Source organism: Lycorma delicatula, chromosome 2 (assembly GCF_047948215.1).
Source record: "Lycorma delicatula isolate Av1 chromosome 2, ASM4794821v1, whole genome shotgun sequence".
NCBI lineage: Eukaryota > Metazoa > Arthropoda > Insecta > Hemiptera > Fulgoridae > Lycorma > Lycorma delicatula.
In genome coordinates this window covers 140,992,317-141,016,551 of record NC_134456.1, presented here as the reverse complement: position 1 = coordinate 141,016,551, position 24,235 = coordinate 140,992,317, and the positions used below count along the sequence as shown (strand labels likewise).

General features: G+C 29.2%; 1 protein-coding gene across 2 annotated transcripts in view; it reads right to left on the bottom strand.

Annotated features, from left to right (window-relative positions):
* Positions 1-404: 404 nt before the first annotated feature.
* LOC142319272 (zinc finger MYND domain-containing protein 11) overlaps positions 405-24,235 on the bottom strand; it is a 103,922-nt gene continuing 80,091 nt past the window's right edge. For both annotated transcript variants that reach the window (XM_075356351.1, XM_075356352.1), the window contains exons 13-16: positions 19,202-19,578; positions 15,699-15,821; positions 10,606-10,746; positions 405-698 (exon numbers count right to left, since the gene is read on the bottom strand). In XM_075356351.1, coding sequence (XP_075212466.1) covers positions 576-698; positions 10,606-10,746; positions 15,699-15,821; positions 19,202-19,578 — 764 coding nt within the window. In that variant the 3' untranslated portion in view covers positions 405-575. The remainder of the gene's footprint in view (positions 699-10,605; positions 10,747-15,698; positions 15,822-19,201; positions 19,579-24,235) is intronic.

The window sequence follows — 24,235 nt, the reverse complement described above, 5'->3', positions numbered from 1 at the left end:
TACTTATAAAAACATACACACAAGATGAAAAAAATCAAACAGCGTGCAATTTGACTAATTAGTCGACTGTACACATGAGCAAGAATAATAAAAAACTGCAATTTAAAAAAAAAATCCCCCACCCACCTTTAAATCATAAACTGTAAGAGGTTCTAATGAATAGGCACAACTGAGTTGATTGCGACTTAAATAGTTGTACTTAAAAATTTAACAATTACAGCTGATCATAAAATGAAAAGAAAATACAAAATTTAAAATCAAATCATGTCCCGTACTGAACTGAAATAAAAATTATGAATTCAAAATATATGTAAATTTTATGTATGTAAGCATAAAAACTACAACAATAAATCTACTTGTACATCAAACCCATCTGAAAATCATACCTTCAACTGTTTATTATAAATCGTAAAAATTATAATAAAATGACAATATAAAAAATATAAATATATATAATATATACACATATACTGTAATATTACACTGATTTTATGTCTATAAATATTATTAATATTAATAATAATAATAATAAAATATCTTTGGTAGAATACTAGTGATAGATTGTGATTGTCCATTTAACGTTTTCTTCTGCAAACTCTTTTGTGTTCTTTTTGCCAGTGTAATTGCTGACATTCTGTACTACAGTAAGCTGTATTCCAACAACAATGATAAATTGCTTCTCTTTCACAATTGTAGCACTGCAAACAAATACTATGTTATTGTTCTTATCAATGATATTACTTAAGATAAGAAATTAAATAGTATTGCATTATTAAGAGAGAAGAAACACAGCCAACTTAATAATAATATTGCATTTTATAAAGACTAAGAAAATCTATTTTTACTTAATGGAGTGCCCAAACCAACCAGCCAACATTCACAAGATTACACCGAAGATGAAATAGTTCTAAAACATTGTCAAGATCCTTAGTGTGGACTTATAAGAATCTGATCTAGAGCCACAGAATCTTAAAGGAGAGTAGAAGAGATCAAGAAAAAGGAAAAGATGTAGGTAATATTTGGAATAACTATGGGTTTCACCATGGAATAAATGTAGCAAACAATCCTACAGGAGGTAGGTAAACAACTTCCCCAAAGGATGGTTCAAGGTCCTTGCCAAGCAGTGGGCAGCCATCCTGCCCACAACCCTTTTGGATATAAAGCATTTTTATCAATGGCAGCAACACAATACAATCAATGATTTTACATTGACCAGTTCTATACAGAGTGTTTCTAAAATGGTGAGCTGACTATAATTTTTTGGATTCTAATTGTAAAATTAAACTAAAAATATCCTTAGGAAAAATGGAAATTTTTCCTTCCTTCTCCCACAGTCTGCCATTTTGTTTTTTTTTAATATAAAAATGTATATCTCAAGTTCAGATAGATGAATCATATTAATATTTGGTAAGCAACTTTGTAATAAATTTATAAAATTAGAAAAAAATCAAGACTTGAATACCTTCGCAGGTTACAAAATGACATTTTATTTATCAAATCAGTTAACAAACAGCCAAGTTACAGCAGAAAATTGACGTAACTTTTTGTCAATTATTAGGTCTATAATTGTGAGAAAAGTATTACTTAATTTGATACTAATTTACAATAATAGAATTAACAATAAATAAAAACTATTAATATTTAATTGAATTGAGCATAAAGTGGAGGACATGAAAACAGACACAAAACTATAACATCAATTTTCTGCCGTAACTCGGCTATTTGTTAACAGATTTTAAAAAATAAAAAGTTATTTTGTTCAAAATTAAAGGCTTAATATTTTAGAAATAACATACATTTTCATAAAACTAATATTTACGAAGATATAACGGATTGAAAAATAAACAAGGCTGCCATTTTTTAATTTGCAAAGGTATTTAAGTCCTGATTTTTTGCTAAGTGTAAAACTTTATTATTACCAAGGAGTGTACCAAATATTAATGTGATTTGTCTATCCGAACTTGAGATATAAATTTTTGTATAAAAATAACAAAATGGTGAACAGGGGGAGAACAAAGGAGTAATTGCCATTTTTCCTAAGGATTTTTTTTTGTTTAGTTTTACAAGTAGAATCCAAAAAAGTATAGCCAGCTCAACATTTTAGAAACATTCTAAATATAAAGGGTGAATCACGATGTTCTCCCAGGACTTTCATAACTTGTGAAAATAATGGAAAAATTCACATAAACTAATGTCCGAAATTTTTTTATTTGCAAGTTACAGCTAATGAAAGATTTTGCTCGGATTTCAGATACTCTGGTGAAATATCATACTGAAATTTTTAGGGCATTAATTAAGGGGCAAAATTAGTAATTTCTTAAGGTTTTTGACCTCAAAAATCAAATAAAATAGTTCCCAGAACCATACCTGCAGTAGTTTTTAAGAAATCTGGAGTGAAAGGCAATAAATTGGGGTAAAAAAACTGTTTTTTATGTTTGATGTACAATAACTTCCTAAGTAGGTAATAAAAACATAAAATTTTGAAGAAAATATGTAGAGCATTTAATACTGAACAAAATGGTTTAAAATAAGCTGATTAAAACAAAGAAAAGTTAGAAAACTTTGAATTTTATTTAGGAACAGTACACTAGACCAAATGCATTACATGTACCAGTTAGTGTTCAAAAATGGGCCCATCATTTTCAACACATACCTGTACTGCTTTTGATGCTTTTTTTAGTTCTTCAGAGCTCTCATAAAGTTGCTCAGCCACATCCTAATGGGGACTATTAATTCCTCACGAGAATATACTTATGGTTTTTATACAATATTTATGATCAATACCCAAATACAAAAATCTAAAGTTGTTATATCAGGCGATCTTGTGGCCACGAATGTAGACCTTCATGACCGATTTATTTCTCAGGGAAATGAAGATTTAAGGGAGAGGAAATGGCACAAGAAAAGTGGGAGATGAGCCATTGTGCTGGAAGTATACTTTGTGTCTCAGCACTAGAGCAACATCTTCAAGCAGCTGCAGAAATTCTTCTTGAAGAAAGAGCAAGTATACCTCAAAATTTAAGATGACAGGTAATATGAACAGTCCAAACAGCTGATTGTCAAGAAGGCTGTACCACACATTAACACTACATCAGCATTGAAAATTGCCTTCCACCATTTCATGAGGATTTATTTCCACCCATGTGTGCTCAATGCATAAGTTGTAGACACTATCTCGAGTGAAATTTGCCTTGTCAGTAAACAAAACATACTTTTAGCGATGTTGCTTGTATTCCATCAATTACAGAACTCCAAGCAAAACGAAACATCATCTCCTGGGTGTAGATGTTGAACTGGCTGTTTATGAGAAGGATAAAACTTGCTTTGTTTAACTGCCCTCAAACCATCATCAAATGTGAAACTCAGATTCGCTTAGAAAGATGTCGTGTACTGGTCCCTGCTGAACTGAACTGATAATAATTTCATCAATAACGTTTTGTAGGACAAATTTTTCATAATTGGTACAAATACTAGGTAGAGAACCTGTTTCCCAAAGACTGCAAAAGGTTGTTTTGGGATCTGGAATCCTACAATTAGCACAAAGTATTTCATATTCTACTGCAGCAGCTGCAGCATTACCATTACAAATACTCAAAATGTATACTGTAACAGCATATTCCCCTGTTGTAAATATGTATGGCATTACTTCAATGACAAACCAATCATGTTCAAACTATAATTCACAGAAAACCTTCGCTAACAGCACAGTTCACAGTATCCAATACTTAATGTACCTTACAGAATGTTCTAAACACTAATATACAGTATTGTGCATTTGCTGATCAGTTGTTATTTTATTGCCAACTTTGAAATAATTTACTGTATTTCATAATTAATAAAAAATGTATTATTTAAGAAAATTTTATTTATTAATTTTTCATTTACAACTGTTGTGTAATTTCTAGCTTTTCTTTAATTTTTTAACAGCATTCTTTACCAGTAAATTTTGTTTTTACAAATTTTCACATCACCAAAAAAGAATTTGTTTTTTGTTTATGTTAAATAAGTACTTTTCTGACAAATGTAGTAATGTAGTTTCTAAATAAAATTCAATTTTTTCTAACTTTTCTTTGTTTTATTCAACTTATCTTACACCACACTTTGTTTGAATTAAATTCTTTACAAGTTTTGTTTAAAAGTTTTATGTGTTTATTACCCATTTAACAAAATTATTGAATTCAAAATAGGTTTTTTTATCCCAATGATATAATATTGGTTTTCATTCTAGATTTTTCAAAAACTACTCCAGGTATAATGATAATGGTATAATGCTGTAGGAACCTATTTATTCAATTTTCCAGTTCAAAAACCATAAGAAATCATTAATTCTAATTCTTCCCCTTAATTAACAACCTAAAAATTTCAGTATGGCCTCATTTCACCAGGGTAGCTGAAATCTGAAAAATCTTTCACTAGCCATAACTCACAAATGAAGCATTTTAGGAGAAAATATTTATAATGAATTTTTTCCATTATTTGCACGAGTAGGTTATGAAACTCCCAGGAGAATTTCATGATACACCCTGTGTTTGTGTACAAATATGTGCATGCGCGCGCACACACGCACAGAGAGAGAGAGAGAGAGAGAGGGGAGAGAGAATATACATACAGCTTCTAGAAGAACATCCTTATACATCCTTATCCATCACCACCATTACTGTATTGTAAACATACAATTAAATTGTAAAAACTATGCCAAACCTTTCCCCACATACGATATGAATTAAGGTTGCTTAAGACAATAAATCTCAAGAAGAAAAAGTAAAAGAAACTGCTCAGAAAATAAAAGTAGAGAAAATAACATTATGAAATAATTAAACTTGAGCAGTCTTATACGACTGTCCCCCTAAACTGTCTGATGGTTTAAAAAATTGAAATTTTGTTTATATTTACATATATATATATTTTTTTTAAAGTCAATCTTTACAAGACCCATATTAATCTGTACTAATATACAAATATAAACCAAATTGATCCACCCAAGTACAGAAATATGCATTAAATAAGATGACATATCTTATTTAAATATATCTTTACAATAACATTTTCGTGAAACCCAAATTTTCAATTTATTTTAAACTGTATATTAAATTACATACTACACTCGAATACATTCAAATTTATCAAGGTAAAATATATATATATATTTTTTTATTTTTTATTTAAAAAAATTATAAATAAAACTTTTTTTAAATATAAATTATAGAAATTAAAAATTAAAAACTACATATATAAAACATGATGTCAAATTTGGTAAAAATTAAAATAAATAACTAGAATGAAATGCACCATGTAACTTGGCCAGCGAATGTTACAGTACTGTGTAGATTTGAATTAACCCTTCATAGCTGGATACCCATATATGGACTATCTGTACTTATGCTGGAGGGCAGAAACCCATATATGAGTCTCTGAAAGTGACCGGCTATTTGTCTTCATGTAGTTACATATAAATTCCAAGAGATGGCAGATGTTCTTTCAATCATTTGAGGTGGAAATTCCTGATTCAACGTGATTGGGAACCATTTTACTTCTGTTATCAGATGAGTTCAATGACCATGTGTATGTAACAAGATACGTGCATTATTTTTTTGTGTTTTTTGCTCCTTTTTAAGTAATTTGTTTACAAACTGTTCAAGACAAAAATTCAGAAGGAAATGAATAAAATTTATTATTATTATTATTATTATTATTATAATAAAACCATATTATATTATTCCCCCTAGGTGCACTACTTCTTCAAAATTGCTATTACTATATTACCATCAATATTTACTATTATTATTCAGTGTCTTTTATAACCAAAATCATCACCTACAGTTTGCAAATTCTAGATCACTCAGTGAGACTTGTGCCATTTTCACATAAACTTTGTCACACGAGATAGTTAAACAGTGTTCCTTAACCAGATAAGTGACAGAATTCAGCAAAAACATAAGTTATATGTTGTTTTTATGCATGAATGTATGTTTTAAGTTACTTTAAATAGTTTTTGAATGAACTTTTTTTTTGAAAATGTCTTCTGCCCACAGCCATAAAATATCGTCACCTGCAAAGGGTTAAATTAAATTGAATTGTACATTATTATTATTTGAAAAAGTATAATGAATAAATAATGATAATGCATAATTCAATTTAATTTAATCCAAATCCACAAAGTAGTGTAACATTGGCTGGCCAAGTTACATGGTGCATTTCATCCTAGTTATTTATTTGTTTTAATTTTTACCAAATTTGACGTCATATTTTGTATACGTAGCTTTTAATTTCTATAATTTATATTTAAAAAAAGTTTTAATTCTTTTTTAAATAAAAAAAAAAAAAATTTTATTTACCTTAATAAATTTGAATGTAGTATGTAATTTGATATAAACAGTTTAAAATAAATTAAGTATATATATATATATATATATATTATTTTTCTGATATATTTAATTTTTTGTTTTTTTTTTTATTCATTTCTAATATTTCTAAATTTGTTTTAATATAAAGTACAGAATGTTTATTGTCTATTAGATGGTCTGCCATATTAGATAAACTTAATTTATTATTTTTGTAATTTCTATAATGTAAAAGAAATCTAGTTTTAAAGAATTTATTATTTTTTTCCTATATAAATACAATCAAAATCATTATATTTCATTTTATAAATTCCACACAGATTGTTTATTACTATTACTGGCAGGTACCTGTGGCTTCACGTGTGAAATATGATTGTTGTAGCAATTTATAGATTGCTAATAAAATTTCGTTGTAAAATCATAAAATATTTCTTATTGTGATTTATGAGTATCCAAAGTATGAAATAATAGATTTATCATTCAGTGTCCTCAATACATAAAAAAATTAATATCTGATAATTTTAAGATATTTATAAACATGCAGTAACATGATTCATATAAAGAGATAGATGAAATCTTTATTACTGTAGAATAACGCAAATAATGTTTTCATACACATTTTTACTCCAGCATCTCATTGTAAACTATATTTTTGGTTCTTCCGTTATCATAGCAAATAAAGAGCTCGCTGCTCTTGCTTACTTGAGAACATACCACATGTAATTGTTCATGAAAAAAGCAAGCAGCTCATACATCTACACCAACTTTAGGTGAAGTTTAACTGTGTGACTTATTGATGGTCATTGGAAAATATATATTAACTGGAGTCTTTTAAATTGAAACAGAAAGTTATTAGGTACGATTGGAATTCTAGGGATAAATACAGTTTCTCTTTTGCCACAGCCTTATGTTTTTTAATGACTTAACTTTCAATCGAGTTCCATTACATAACCGTGGTGGCTTATTTAAATTCATGCAGCTATTTAGTGCATTTACTTGCTCATTTGTTGGTGCTAGTATCACATGCTCACATAACCACTCATCATCATGCAAATTTATAGAAACCTTTTAGATCAATTCCATCATTGAACAAACTATAACTTAATGATGATAACAGAGGGGTGGAGCAAGTAATGCAGCACACTGTCATACTAATTTTTGGACATGCCAAGAAACTAAGAGATTAAAATTTGTAATAACAATGGTTCTTTTTAACATATTGATATCAAACAAAGTGGAAAACCTTCTGCTCAGTGCCTGCTATGAGTGTGCAGTTTCACTGAAATTGGTTCAGTAGATTTTGAGATTAGCACAAACCAAAAAAACCCCAAGAGATTTCTTAAAATATATCAAAGATTTTTGTTTTTTAAATATGTTATTATGTGGTTATTAGGTTTGTGTGCTGGTGTAAATATTTCTCTATTGTAAGTTTTAGTAATTTTTCAATGACACTATTAATGTATAAATACTTTATATAAAATTGTTTTCACTTTTTGTGTCTATTAAATTAAAGTATTCACTAGTAAATTCTGTAATTTTAATTTTTTGGATATTGTAGCTGATATGTAATTGTTCCTTATCTACAGGATTCATTCTTTTGGAATTTATTTCAGAATCTACACAATGTTCTTGATAATGTTAATTTTATTATCATTTCAGTTGAATTTAAATGCATTAGTGAAGATTAATTTTTCATTATCAATCAAACTGATATTTGTTAAGTTTAAAAATTTATTATTTACGTTATCCAAATTTTCTTGAAAATATATAAAGCTGGGTTTAAACTTATTTTTATTGAATTATTATTATTATTCCAGATTAATAAATTCTGCATCATAATTACTTATATTTTTAATTTTTATTATATTATAAATTTTGGTTTCATGAATCTTTTTTAGGTTATATTTATGTTTCTCTATATAAATTTCAAATAAATTCCTTATATACTTACTGTACTTACTCGAAAATAAGACCCCCTTTTTTTAAAGCAATTATATCCCAAAATTTTGGGGGTCTTACATTAAAGGCGGGTCTTACAAACAGGTATTTAAAAAAGAAGAAAATAAAAATAACTGTATTAACTTAGTATGTTTTATTAAACACTAACTATTCTCAGATAAAAAAGTCTTATTACTGAGGATGCATGCTATTTGACAGTTGCGTCGTCAGAATCCTCATGTATGAGGTGCTCTTCCATTTCATCCAATGCGCTGGAGATGTCAGTCTATTTGAAATTCTTGATTTCATTTTCAGAGTAATTTCCTCCCAGGCTTTGACAATCTACTTGCAAAGAAGCTCTATTGAAGGTTTCTGCATTTGTCCACTCTTTGTTAATGTTTGATCTCCATCTGCCATCCATTTAGTTAAAACTTCTTAACATGGTCCTTGAACGGCTTACTGATGCTCATGTCCAAGGGTTGCAGCACAGAAGTGAGGCCTCCCAGAATAACTGCAGCAACTGTGTGCATTTCATTGATTCAATTCTTCAGAGAATCTTCAAGATGGCCAAGGAAGCTATCTAAAACGAGAAGTCCTTGTACCTTTAACATTGTTCCAGGGCAGCAATTCCAAACTTCTACCCATCCACTCTTTATCTTGCATGCAAACATGTAAACCTCTTGGTAGTTTTCCCTTCAGCAGAGTTTATCTTTTAAAAATGACATAAGAGCTTATTTTTTTCCATCTGCACAAGTGGTTAATACAACTGTGCATCTCATTTTTTCTTTCTCATTATTTTCACCAGTAAACTGGATTCGCCCACTTTGTTTACAGTTGTGTTCCATGGCATTTCAAAAAGACAGATGTTTCATCAGCATTTCCAATCTGAGATATGAAGTACTGATTTTTTCCTCATTCATGCAATATCATTGAAACTCCAAAATTTTGTCAGCATATTCTGCTGGTAGTCGTTGACATAAAGAAGTTGCCTGCTTCAAAGTGAATCCCTTTCTTCTCATTAATCATACCACTCACCCATGACTGGCTTTAAAGTCACTCATGGTATTTTGCTACTTCATGCCCTTTCATAGGTCACTATACAGCACTCTCTTCTCTTCTCTTCCACCCACTCAATCACTATATCATCCACTGTGGGATGGTGTTCTTTATTAGGGCCATGAAAAGATTAAGTTCCTTTTTTCACAGTTTTAAGTTTATCTCTCTGATTTCTCCAGCAACAAATCATGTTTGGTTGTACCAAATACTGTCAACCCCCTGCTCTTACACGATTTTTTTCAGCAAATTCCAAAACATTTAACATAAACCCTACAGTGAAACTTTTCCGTGAATTCATTATACTGGTAACACAGACAAAATACAAAGATAAACTGATTTTCAATAAAGTTGCTACTGTTCTAACCAAAGATCTTGTTTTACTAGTAAAAAGAGAGCATGTAGTAGGATTAAAGTTGCTACTGTGTGAAGGTCAACATCTCACCCCCTTCTCCCTTCAGCAATACCATAGCATTGTTTCACAAACACCTGAACAGATAAAATCTGTCCTTGGCCAACTAACTGTATGTACAGTAACAAATAAATTCCCAAAGAACTGTTTTTCTAAAACTTACAGCCTGTCAAATTGACAGGTCTAACATTTGTAAATTTTTTTTTCTAAAATTTGCTCGCAAAACTTGAAGGGTCTTAAAATGGGGGGGGGGTTTATTTTTGAATAAATATAGTAATAAAAAATGATTACTATAGTCCTAAGCTTTTTATAATTTTAAATGTATATTATATAGTTCAACTCCTCTTATGTGTACTATATAATTTAATATTTTTTTTACAATTCCTTTTATAGTATCCTTGTTTTACTCGAAAATGCTCTGCAAATTCTTTTGTTTTAATCATGGCTTTATTATTATACTGGATATTGTTCATTTTTATGTTTGTATATTTAGGAATTAAATTTAAACTGAGGCATGATTTATTAAAATTTATTATACCATAATGTTTAATATGCAATTATGAAAATAAAAACTCATTTTTTGCTTGGTTAGCTTTAATAATTATTTTATTGAAATTAATCTTTTTAAGACTAATTATTCCTGTGTAGTATTAAATTATATTTTAAATTTTATTAACATAAACCAGCCAGAATAGAATATTGACTGAGGACAATATTCAATCATGAATGAAGATGCGGGATCCCGCAAAAGTACTATCGTAATAAAATTACGATAAGACATATGTCTTATCTCAATATTTTTTCCAAGCAATAGAGAAAAAATCTTTTCTTGTAATTTTATAAAAGCGCTTTAATGCTTACCCACTGCTTTTTCTTGGTATCAGCAATCTGCAAACTGTGCTTTTCCCGAAGTAAGCTTATTTCAGCAGCATGTTCAGTCTTAAGCCTTTCAACTTCTCGACCAATGTCTCGTTGTTTTTCAAATTCAAGTTCAGCTTTTATCTAAAAAAACATTTATAAGTAATATTGTTTAGACAAACTACTAATTCAAATGCATAATGATTAAAAACGACTTTACAGCTTAGTACTTAGTGCTATAGATTTACACAAAATACTTACAGAATAAGATTTAGTGTTTAAAAATTAAAAAATAAGATAACACCTTTTTTTACTTCCTTGTATGAAATAAAAGTAAATGAAGTATTGTGATATACTTATAATGGAAATATCTATTTTGACCATCCCTGAATCCATTTTAGTTTCAGCATGACGTATGTATCTCACTAACTCAAAAAAGATTATCTGTAGGATATTGGAATTTTGGATATTGTTGTAACAGTGCACCTCCCCTTTTGATTGCAATCAACTGAATCAAAAGTGTCCAATAAAGCCTAAAATCCCAAAACATTTTGATTTTGGACTTTTTCTTAACTGCAGTAATAACCCCTCATTGAGAGCTTTTCAACGACATTACTTATTTGTATTTATTTTCATTGGTTCCAGAGTTATAGCCAAATAAAATTTTAATTAATGAAATATTTGGATCTTTCAAGGGAAGGCAAATCAGTTTGGATGAGACTTCATTTCCTTTTTTTATTAATTTAAATATATTGATTGGTTAATAATTATTAAACCGTGATTGTAAAAAAAATTACAATAAATAATAATTATTCAATAACAATAAAAAAAAAAATATGAAAAAAATCAGAAGTTATTAGTGAAATAAAATTTTATGTACTTTTAAAAATGTGTATATGTAATCTAATAGGCATTATTACATATGTGTATGTATAGTAGTTTGATGAAACATCTGATTATTTATTTAATATTAATTGAAAATTATAATTAGAATCTTTTTTTTTTTAACTTTCTAGTTTAATTTTTATTTAATTATTCTGGAATTTCTGTTTAATTTTATCTACATTAAAGTTAACTACAGAATGACTGAAAAATAAACCTTCACAAGAATAACATATACACTGAGGCATATATGCCCGATCTTAATTAAATTGCAAAAAATTCTTATCTTTTAGTTTATTACTCCTCTGATATTTTTAGACAATATTCTCCCCCAGTCGGAGTTGATCATCATTTCGTTTATAGTTTTCAAATTTTCTCTCAATCCTTTTATTCTTTCCTTGGTCTTAACGTTTCTTTTTCTTTACATTTATCATCTGTTAATCATTTTATTCTTTCTTTGGTTTCAATTTTTTTTTCTCTTTATATTTATCATCTTCTCTTAATTTTTTTATTCTTCCCTTATAGTTAACATTTCCTTCCTCTTCATATTCATCTTCTTGTCGTTTTTTTAAATATCTTTCTTCACATTATCTTTCTTTTTCCTGTATGATTGTTTCTTTTTCATTTTTGATTATTCACCAAATAATTCAATAATAAAAACTGAATATTTTACATTATAAGATCGAAATTGTCATTTGTAACCAGTATACAGGAGTTCACTACACGGAATAGTTTAATTATTAACTTTTATTTATATGACATACCAGAAATCTGAAACTTTTGTTAATCAGGAACTTTTACCCTATCCTAATATTTCATGCAAGATTGTTGAATTAATATTTATATAAATACTAGATGTTAACAAAAAACTAATATTTCAGCAATTGTGCAACTGTCCAGTTTATTAAAGAGTTAGAGGATCGTATCTCACTTTCAAATGAAATAAGTTTAAATGAACTGCAGCAAAAAATGTGTATATGTAATTTAATAGGCATACAAGGAAGTCATGTGATGTCTAAATTAGATTTTTTTAAATAATAAAACCGTCATTTCCACTTGACTTCATTTGTATTACTTTGTAGTAATATAGTAAACACCCCACATGACATCAACATCTCACCAATTGATTCAGTATATCCAATATCATTTCTGCAACTAGATTGGCAATTTAGTTTTTGAGCCCAGAAATATTACTACCTAAGGACAAAAAGCATGCTCTTTCTAATGTACACCATTAAAAAAGCACACGGGGTCAAAACTGAGAAACAAAGTGGCCATGAAGTTCACTTAACCAATCCAGCAACCTTAAAAATGGTTGTAGAGGAAAGCTTGATTTCCATATGGTATTGCTAGGTGTTCCCATTGCAGGAAATGAAAGAATTCTTTGTCATCAAGTAAATGATTGACAAGAAAAATTTAAATCAAAAATGAAAAAAACATAAACCCAAAAATGAAATATGTTACTACCAGTTCTCTCTAAGAAAAATAAAGGGTTAAGTGCAAAATACATTTGCTTTTTGGCAAAAATTAAAATAATTAAGAATCACATAGTTTTTATCTGCTCCAGATCCTACAGTAGAAGTTTTTTCACCTTACCTTTGATATTAAATGTCTTTTCATCATTAACAAAACAGAAATTTCTCTTATTCTTCTATGAAATTAACAGTTTTTCATGAAACTCATGACGAACACTGGTGATCAGATCTAATCCTACAGTATTACAAGAGTCAAATTTGTTTTGTTTTGCACAAAAGTGACATCTTAGTGGATAGAGTAAGAACTCAAAATATGTATTTATTATTTTAATGTCTTAAAGTTCTACAAATATATACTTTTAATGTTCTTTAAGAATCACCAATAAAGGGCAAATAACAAGTAATGCTATTTTTTCAACTCAAATGGAATATATTGGTTTCAATAAAAAAAAGAAAAAAAAGATTTAAGAATTGTTTATGCCGTTGCGTAAAGTTGTTTTATTCCAATGAATTCAAGGTTATGGTCGAGTCTTGTAGTTTACAGGCTTGGTAATTTTATTTTGAATTTTTGTAAGGCTTATCTACGTGTATTTTTAAATAGGTTGTTTGGGTTTGTTTTCGATATCATTTCTCTCAGTTTCCAGTTTGACTTACTGATTGCATCATCATATTGGTGTCAGCTCATTTCATATCTCGCATTATTTATTGCTGTTTAGTCTTAATGTATATATTATTCTTAAGTGTTTTTTATTCTCAACCAATTTCAATATTGTCATAGTTCCGAGAAGTCTATTTCTCTTTGTCTGCCATGATGTCATTTCTTCAACTTGCGTATTCAGAATTTATTTTATCTGTCTTACGTAATTCTTTAGTGGTCTATAAATTATTTTTGTTATGTCTTCGTTCCCGAATTCCGCACGTTTTCTCTAATTGTTCTCATACTAACACTTAGACACTATTCTTGTTGTCAACACACACACACACACATACTCTTCTGTCCATTGCTTTGTTCGCTTCCCCTACCTCTCACCACGCCAGCTTTGGTCATTCCAGTCCTGACTTTCACGTTGTGTGGATCCTGGTCCTCCAGTCTTGGAGGACCAGGATTCGATGCTCTCTCTCTCTCTCTCGTATAATGTTAATACTTTCATCGTCTTCATACTCTTATAAACGTTGCGGTATTTCTCTGTCAAAATTTTCTCTAGTTCTACTCGCCAGTGTTTCGTGATTTCACCGATCTCTATGTTTTTGTTTTGCCTCGTTTCTTTGTTAAGTTATTCTTCAAATTCACTATATTACGTCTCTGTGGGAAGTGTTTCAACCACTACAAACTGCCAATTCTATCGACGCCGAATCTTCTCGAGCTGCTGATTACATTTTCATCGATGCAGAATCTCTCCAAACTCATTGCTACATTTTTGAGACGCCACTTCCTGCTCAACCTCTTAACCACGTCTTACCCCTGCATTCCTGATACACCACTGCAGACTACGCCCAGGATTACTGTATGTATTCATTTACCTTCATTCACGAGTTCGTCTGTTGCTAATATTTGTGTGCTACAGGCAAATTCAATTTTCATTATTTATTACGTTAAACAGTTATTTTATCATTAAAATTTGTAGAACATTCAGTTTATCATACCTTATGCATTTCAATTTCAAGTTTAGTTTAAAAACCATTTATTCACTTGAGTGCAGTCACGACAGGTGGCTTATATAAGGTTGTGTCATTGTTCAGCTGCAGCCTATTTTATGTGCTTAATTATTACAATTTGTTGTTACTGTAATTAACTTTATCATTTAATGTAACTTGTAACTTGTTAATCGCCAAAATTAATTCTTATGAAACTCATGAACTGTATTCATAATACTTCTCTTAAATTAACCTAAAGCAAATTACTCCTGATGAGCAGTTATGTTTTAAGGACTTCTTTGTAATTTTATGTTTTCAAGAAAGCTTACTAGTAAAGAAACTCTATTTATATGTTTGTTTTGATTATTGTAATTAACTCTTTTTGTACTAGAATATTACTGTAGCCTTTTTTCTACATTAAACTAGAATTACATGTTTGAATTATTAAATGCTAAGTTTGTTGTTCATAAATCAGAAAAGGCCAGTGCCAATAATAAGAATTGTTGTAATTTATTTTTCTAAGTTAAAGACATTTGTTCATTGCTAATTTTCATTATTACAGAATATGTCAGTAACGCAACAGCTTTCCAGTTACACTATTTTTATTATGTTATGTTTATAAGTATCTAATTGAAAATAAGGTGTTTTATGTTCTCTTGTTTTCAGGCTTTGTTATATTGTAGATTTCAAAATGTGTATTTGAAAAATGTTTATTCATGTATTTGCTCATTTAATATCATTGTTCATATGTTGATTCAGCTGATATTTATTAAGTATCATTAAGTTATGTAAATTTTATAATTTTATTTTTATTTTTTTAAGGTTATGATTTAAATTAAGTTCATTTGTTTTCTTACCGATTAAACTCCAATTTCTTTTGGCAAATACGAGCTATGTGTTCTTTTATTTTTGTTAACTTTACCCAACAAGAATATGCAAATATATGATATAAAATAAATAATGGTAAAAATTTAATTTTTGAATAAGTTATTGCATGGAAAAAATGGTTAAAAAAACCAGTAATAATGTTTTAAGATAAATAATTTGACTTGGTAACACCAGCATAAAATTTCAAACTTAAGTAACAATAACAAAATTTTTTACCCTATTTATAAGTTCTTTGCTAGGTTTTTCTTGAGATCTTTTATCTTGTAGTTTTACTTGAATACCAACAGTTCTTACTCTTGGTTCCTGACTTGATGAACTCACCATCTCCTCCTCCTCTTTCTGCAACACCATTGACATTATATTATTGCAACATTAACAGATATACTAACACCACACTTGCTTTGTACAATGATCAAACTATAAGGAGAGAAATGGAGCTAATTCATTAATAGAAATAATTGCTGCTTAGCATTACGTTACTTAATGTAGTAGGTGGTACCAGAAAGTTATTAGACTGAGCCTGAAAAATTTGTTTATTAAGGTTTTTACAAACACCTGTAATCCCTTTAAAATTGGGAAGCATACACATCAATTCCAGTATTCTTCCATTCCTGAAGTGTTGTGAAATCTCTTTACTGCAGGCCATTCAGCTTTGCCTGTATTTTTTTTTACATTTTCTAAAGTGCCAAAGCACTATTCCTTTATGCTTCAACTTTAGTTTGTTTTTTCCATAAGTTCATTCCTTGCTCTCAAGCACCTGCAAACACCACAACAAATGCCAGAATTCACTGTAACATTAGCAGGAACAAATTCTCGGTGAACAATGCCTTCAAAGTCAAAGAACAAAATGAGCATACATTTTGACTGTTATGACTATCATTTTTATTACTGAATTGTAGCTATAAACCAAGACTTATCACTGGTTACGTCTTCGGATGAAAACAGACTGTTGTTAGCCATGTCATGAAGCTCATGTGTGGCGACACATATCAACATGCCAGTCCTTTTGCTAAAGTGATATGAGCCGAAGGACAAGCTTTTTAGCTACATGATGAATGTTTAAATTTTCAATTAAAATTTGTTGGCAGGTTCCACAACTAATTATAATCATGTCACACAATTCACGCATTGTTCAGCAATGGTCCTCATGGATGAGTTTCTGAATTTTCTCCACATTTTCTATTGTTCTGCTTGTGGAAGGCTATCCAGAACAATCATAATCTTCAAAAAACATTCTACTGACACTGAATGAGTATGGAATTCAAAAATTTCTATTCAACCTAACAAATCTTTAAAATCCTCACAAAGCATTCTCAAAATTTTCAGTAGTTGTTTTGCCAAGTAGCAATACAAGGTTATCAAAGAAATAGTTTACAGATCGTGTAGCATAACTATCATGTTGTTTTTTTATTACTAGTCTGCATCTCTAGATGAGCACATGCATTAGTGGCATAAGGTGCCACTAGGCATATTGTTATATTGTTAGAATAGGCTTGGGCGTAATGACTCCCCATAGAATACTGTTGCAATGTACAGTTGCTGTAAGTACAGTACAGAAACTTTCTGACACAACCTCACCATGTCACAAATTGTCATTTACAATACTATATAAAATAACGCAGCATTTAGTATAGGAAGTAATTATAACTTTAATAGCATTTATACAATAAACAATTTACAAATATAATTATTCATTTAATTATAATTTGTTAGTTATGTTCTTGCATATAAATATGTTACTGTATTTATTTATACTTCTCAAAAGTAATGAAAGTCATCGTTGGGTTTATCTTCTGCTATTTTTTTTTTTTTTTTTTATATCCTAGTTACAAAAGTTAATAATAAATCTTTGTTTATTTCTTATTTATATTGTTTGTTCAAACATATCTTTCCAATATGTAAAAACGGACCTTATCTTTCTGTATGTTTGCTTTTCTTATGGCATACTGTTGCCACTATATATATAAATAAATATATTTCCCTTACAGCAACTCTTTAATGTCAACCAGTGTTCTTCTAATGATGATTGCAAATTTTTCTAAAATAAAAATAATTTTTAATACACCAGTTATTCTTTGAACACTACTTTCATCATCAGACATGTATATGTATATATATAAAATCTTTTGCAAATTCAAATAATTCATCAACACATTGACCACTGTGCTAATTAAATTTTAAAAAAACAACATAACACCGAACACAGTAACAGAAAAACCTAAAAAACTGATACCAATAGTTGACTCACGGAATCCCGCATTATCAGTCAGTACATAATTGTATAACTACATCAACAAATAACAACAAAAACAAAAAAGAAATAAAAATTTAAAAAACATAAACTCTAACATCTACAAAATTTGTAACACAATTCCTCTGCAATTATTGGAATGATGTAAGTTTAAAACATCACACAACTACATTTGTAAACATTGTTGCCAACTGTTACAACCCACTTTGTCTTTAATTAAAATATCATCATCTTCAAATACGATCTGTTGATTAGTCACTTCAAACTTATGTTTAAATTTACAAAATATAAAAATTATTTTTATTTTACAAAATTTTACAATCATCATTAAAAGACATTGACTGATACTGAAGAGTTGCTGTTAAGGGAAATATTTTTGTATTACAAGACATCTATACAGTAAACAATAAACTTGAGGTAAGAAAAATATATATGTTTTCATCTATCTGTAAGTCCTGCATCAATTGATTTAACAAGAATGAAGGCAGTTTAATACATTAATAACAGACTAATAATACATTGTGATTAAGCTTAGCATGACCAAAAAGGTACCAGTTGCCACAAGACATGAAAATGTCATTCGAGGAGAATGTTTTTTTTTTTTTTATATCAACTTACATAAAGCCAGTTGAAAAATTAAAACTAAAATTATTTTTAAGAACCAATGGAATAAGTAGTTGTTTGATATCTTGGTTATCAATAACCTGAAAAAATGTAAATAAATAAATCATTGTGTATTTTACAAATTTATGAGCAGCAATTCTTTTAGGAATCATGTTTTTTCCCCATTTATCCCAATTACTACAAACTGCCAGCTGAGTAATTCTACTGAGATATGGTTTATGCAGTTATATCCTCAAGTTGTAGATTTTTTGTTTTTCTTATGGTTTTTATTTCACATTTTTTGGTTTTTATTATTATTACCACAAATTATCTATCAATGATTTACATATCAATCTATTACTGCAATTAGTTTTTTTAGGAGTAATTTGTGATAAGTATTTCTTTAATTCATTTTAAAATTATATTATTCGTATAAATTTCAATGGAAATAATGATATGAAAAAACAAACAAATTAAGATGAGAAGAAAAACAGACCATTTCAAATCTTCTATATACCATGTAATTCTGAGAATTGGAGATGGATTTCTTAAAGGAAACCTGAGCTTGTTGTAAGATAACTCTAGTACCTGGAAGAAAGTATATTACATTTTTTTAGAAAAAAAAGAGAGAGAGAGACAGAGGTTGAAAAATTCAGAAGCAACAAAAGTGAAAAAATGAAAGGAAAGGAAAAAGAAGAGGAGATGTTGAGAGGATATTGAATAATTTTATGTAGAATCAGAAACACCCAACTCCACTTATACACAAATCTCCGAATATTGTTCTGCATGATAAAATATAATAAAACACAGCCTTAATCTACAGACTGAGTATATTAAATAAGAGTAATATAAAAAATGAATTTACCTTGACAAGCAATGGTGGAGACAATGTTGTAGAAGAAATAGGACTCTCCTTTTTGGAGGAAGGACCATGCTGTAACTGAGGAGGACCCAGTTCATCATCATCGTCATCTTCTTCTTCCTCTTCCTCTTCAACCGCTACAGAATCAACTCCTGCCACAGAAGCAACATTAACTGAGGCAACTGTGACTGCAGAATCAGTTTCTGGAACCACTTCTTCCACTGCTCCTTCAGGCACTTCCTTTATTTGTTCCACAATATTACTGGAAGTTTCATTAACTTTACTTTCATCCTCATCTTCATCATCATCATCATCTATAGGTATTCGTCTCTCCATTTCTGCCTTACTTGGTCTCTTGTTCTTTGAACCTGGTGGCCGCCCTAATAAAAAAATAAAATACTAAACAGGGTGCTGCACCATTAACTCTACTTGCATAGTAAAGTTTATAATTACTTTTAATCATTTACATGTAGTATATAATATATTCTACATATCATTAATGTTAACAAAGTAATGAACTACAAAATACAGTAAAGGCACTTCTACACTTCTTAATTGCTAAGTGTTGTTCAATTACCAAATTTGGTAACTTATTTATTCATTATATTAATAGTGGTCATATATAAAGTATAAAAATATATAATAAATGTGTGTATATATTTTTTTTACTTAGTGTAATATATATATTTACCTTTATTTATTTTACCTTTTTTCATTATTAATACTTAACATCATCTCCTTTGAAGTAGTTACCCTGCACAATAATGCACCATCTAAATATTTTGGCAACTTCTGGAAAGTGACCTTGAAGTTGTCTTCTACGAAAATTGAGAATAAAATGTGATTTGTGCTGGTTGTTGGCAAAGATGTTAAAGCAACGTCCTTTCAGCTGCATCTTCACCTTCATGAAAAGGAAGAAGTTCACAGGAGCTAAATCTGGTAAGTAAGATGGGTGTGAAAGCTATAAACTGTTGTTCTTTGCAAGAAAATTATGAAAAAGGATTGCTCAGTGACAGGATGCAGTCATCAAGGAGAAACAATTTCATGCACAGATCCGGTTGGTTGTATTTACATTTTTCTACATTAAAATTTTGATCGATTCTGTTTACACTAGTTGGCAAACTTATTGAAGATGAATGATATCATCAAAGTAATTCATGGACTTCCAAATTTTCATATCATCAACTAAAAGAAAAGATTCAGAACTCTCTATGAAGGTGCAAATATCATTTACAAAAATTATGAAATTTACTAAGCATTTCACCATTGGTATTAATACAATTGTATAAAATAAAGTTCCACTTACTAACAATTTTAAAAGTATATATTATAGTACTTTCAGAGTCGTACTCTATCATCAGGGATTTCCCAAAAAATGTTAATTCAAATTCAGATGTAAACTGTATTTAAATTAAAACTTACATTCGTAATAGTCGGTCAAGAAATAAAATAAATTATACGTCAATAAGACTGTAGCGTCATGTTTCTCAGATGTTAAATATACTCACAGATAATAGATACATTCATATTCTGCTTCGTGTAAGGGCTAACATGAAGCAGAAACTGTAGGTCTGTAATTTTTTACAATACTTCTTGACCCAGACTTTTTGAAAATTGGACAAACTTTTTTCACTTTCCTCAATTTCAGAAATGTGTTTGATTTAATAGTACGATTAAACAAGACAAGCAATGGATATGAGAATAAGTCGCAACCTTTGATTGAATTTAAGATGAAATGACATCAGGTCCTAATGGATTTTTCAATTTCATTTTTCTTATAGCCTTTGCAACTTCTGAGATAGGAACCAGAGATAATTTCAAAATATTTTTGTTTATTTCCTCCACCTGATTAGAAATGTCATACTCAACCATAGAATGTGCGTAATCACTTTCAAAATAGTCAGCAAAAGCTTGTGCTACTGATTTAGTGATAAATGAATAATTCCATTAAAGTATTTCCCATATGAGTAAGAATTAGATCATTGATTTTTTATTAAAAAAAAAAAAAAATCCTACTGTCATCACGGTTAAGCACATTCTCAATATAATTATGATATTTTTTTTAATTATTTCTTAATACCTTAAATTCATTCATGTAAAAATTGCTTCTAATCCTACATTTCATAAAAATGCCTTAACTGGTTAATTCTGTCATTAGGTACAGGATAAGTCCTTTTGTATTTTGTGAGAGATTAATACTGAATATGTTGTCTTCTATTTTACTGTAATACCTGTACTAAGTTTATATCACTAAATGTTTTCAATGTATTCCAGTCAGTCTCATTCAATAGTCTATAGATTTATCAAAATCCACTTTCTAAAGGTTTTTGACATTTCTGAGCAAAGGAAAATTTTGAAACTTATTGTTTTTCTTTAATTACAATATTGAGAGCTGTATACAGCTCTCCTAAAGAGGGTTTACCTTATAAGGTAAACCCTCTTTAATAAGTGGTTGAGCTTTTAACACAGTGTTACAATGTGGTTTATTGGCCAGAACCAAATCCAAGGTTTTCCCATTAACAATACACACATCATTAATTTAGTGAAATAAAATTATTTAAGCTTGTATAATTACAATTATTAATATTGTTTAACTGACATTTGCTATTTTGGATAAATTCAGATTGCCTAGGATTATTAATCATTAAACACTGATATACTTCTGATTTGGAGGAGGAAGGAATGTAAACACAAAATACAATAAAGGTAGTATAATATTTAAAAACTGTTTTCAAGCGTATAGCTTCATAACCGTTTTGAGGTAGGTCATTAAATTTATGGAATTATCTGCTACGGATTTCACTTTTCACTACTAACAAAACTCCCCCTCCTCTTATTTTAATGGATCAAGCAATATGTAAGTCTTTCCGACAGACAGTATAACCATAATAAAACCACTTAGTCTTTCATATCCAATTGTAAAAACGTTTCAATTAAACATTATCTAAAATTTGTAATGAAAATTCTTATATCTTGGAGCATAGACAAACACATTCTTATAATAAGTGTTAAGCGAGTCATTATAAGACACCATTATATAATTTTAATAAGAACCCAAATATACAATATGCATAAATACTTTACATTATTTTAATTTTTTTAAACATCATTAATGCATTTATCACTGGCTTTCCCTCATCCTCACATATAAATAGCTCTGTACTTGACCCAAATAATTTATATCCAGCATTTTTTCTTGTCTTTCTTGTATCAGGTAGAAGTTTTCTATTAGTAAAGATAAGATTCTCATTTATATATACAGGCTGGTCAGAAGGTACACTTAGTGTTAAATTTCATGTACATAAGTCTTTTTTTATTCAATTTTTCTTTTTTTTATAACCCGGCGGGTTGGTCTAGTGGTGAACGCGTCTTTCCAAATTAGCTGATTTGGAAGTTCTAGCATTCAAGTGCTGGTAAAGTCAGTTATTTTTACTCGGATTTGAATACTAGATCGTGGATACCAGTGTTCTTTAGTGGTTGGGTTTTAATTAACCACATATTTCAGGAATGGTCGAACTGAGACTGTACAAGATTACACTTCATTTACACTCATACATATCATCCTCATTCATCCACTGAAGTATTATCTGAACGGTAATTACTGGAAGCTAAACAGGAAAAAGAAAGAAGATAAGCTCTTTTTGATTTTCTTTTTCTGTTACATCAATTCTTTATCTGGCCTGCGAACAAATTTTATAGATTGATTTATCTGAATACTCAATGCATGTCCTACCTCCACAACATCAAGGATGTTTTCATTTGGTTGTCCCAGTATTCTTAAGAACCAAACAATTATTCTTACTGTACTGTTCAGTTTCAGTTTCAAATATAGATCATTCACTTGTTTTTTTAAATAGTTCATTTTCATTCTGAATCTTTACTATCGTTGTTTCTTGCTTTTTGATTTCCTGCATAGCATTTTCTAACATAATGCCATATTCATCTATTTTCTCATAAGTAATAAGAGATTTTCCTAATTCTTTTTGTTCCATTTCTATATTTTGTCATATCAGTTAGAGTGACCTCCTTTATCATTTATTCTCCAGCCTTAAACTTTCTCTTCTGCTGGCTTAATTCATTTCAGTTTTAGAAGCTTAGCAGAAATGGATCTGTTACATTTATCACATAATTCTGGCATTGTAAAAGTTGTAAGTATGGAATAATGAATATTAATAATTTTAATACAAGCCAGACTATATATTTTTAACAGTGCTCTATATAATAAACACGATTTTCCACTCTACTGTTTATCAAGCAACGTGACCGACAGACATCCTTCCACCACAGTAGCTGAGCTGATATTTATATAATGATGTAATAACTGATATAATGTTAATTTTTGTTTTTAAATGTGGAATCAACCACACATCAATCAAATTTTTCTGTCGTCACACAATTCAAAATGTACAGTAATTTTTTTATTAACTACAAACTGTTTCATCAGCTAGACTACAACCAAACTTAGTCTACCAACTAGATTACAACCAGGAATAACCAGGATATATACAGAACCGGCACTACAAGTTTTATGCACTAGTATCAGTACAAAATTCATAAATAAAATATAAACACTACATTTACAAATAGATAACATTAACTTGATAAAACTTTTCTACTAAGATCACAAGCTTATTTTAAGTTTAACTTTACATTGGTAATCGAATCTAAAATTTCTGATTAGCAAAAATACTTAACATCATACTAGTGAGCTGGATTCAGGGTGAGACTTCATACTTTTCATCAACATTCTATCAACAATTCAAATTATTTATTTTATTTTAAAACAAGAACTAAAAATAAAATAAAGCTAAAGAGAAACAATATCCGTAAGTCGATAAATTTACAACTGTGTAAGACTAATCATATATTTAGTATATATAAATATTTTAGAAGAAAATCTCAGTGCCAAAGGGACTGGAAAATCTCTACTTCTCACTCCTATACCAGGTATATATAATACTATTACTTGAATCCATCCAAATTAAATTTTTTACTGTTTAAACTGGAATTCAAACTTTTACAACACATGACCATCTC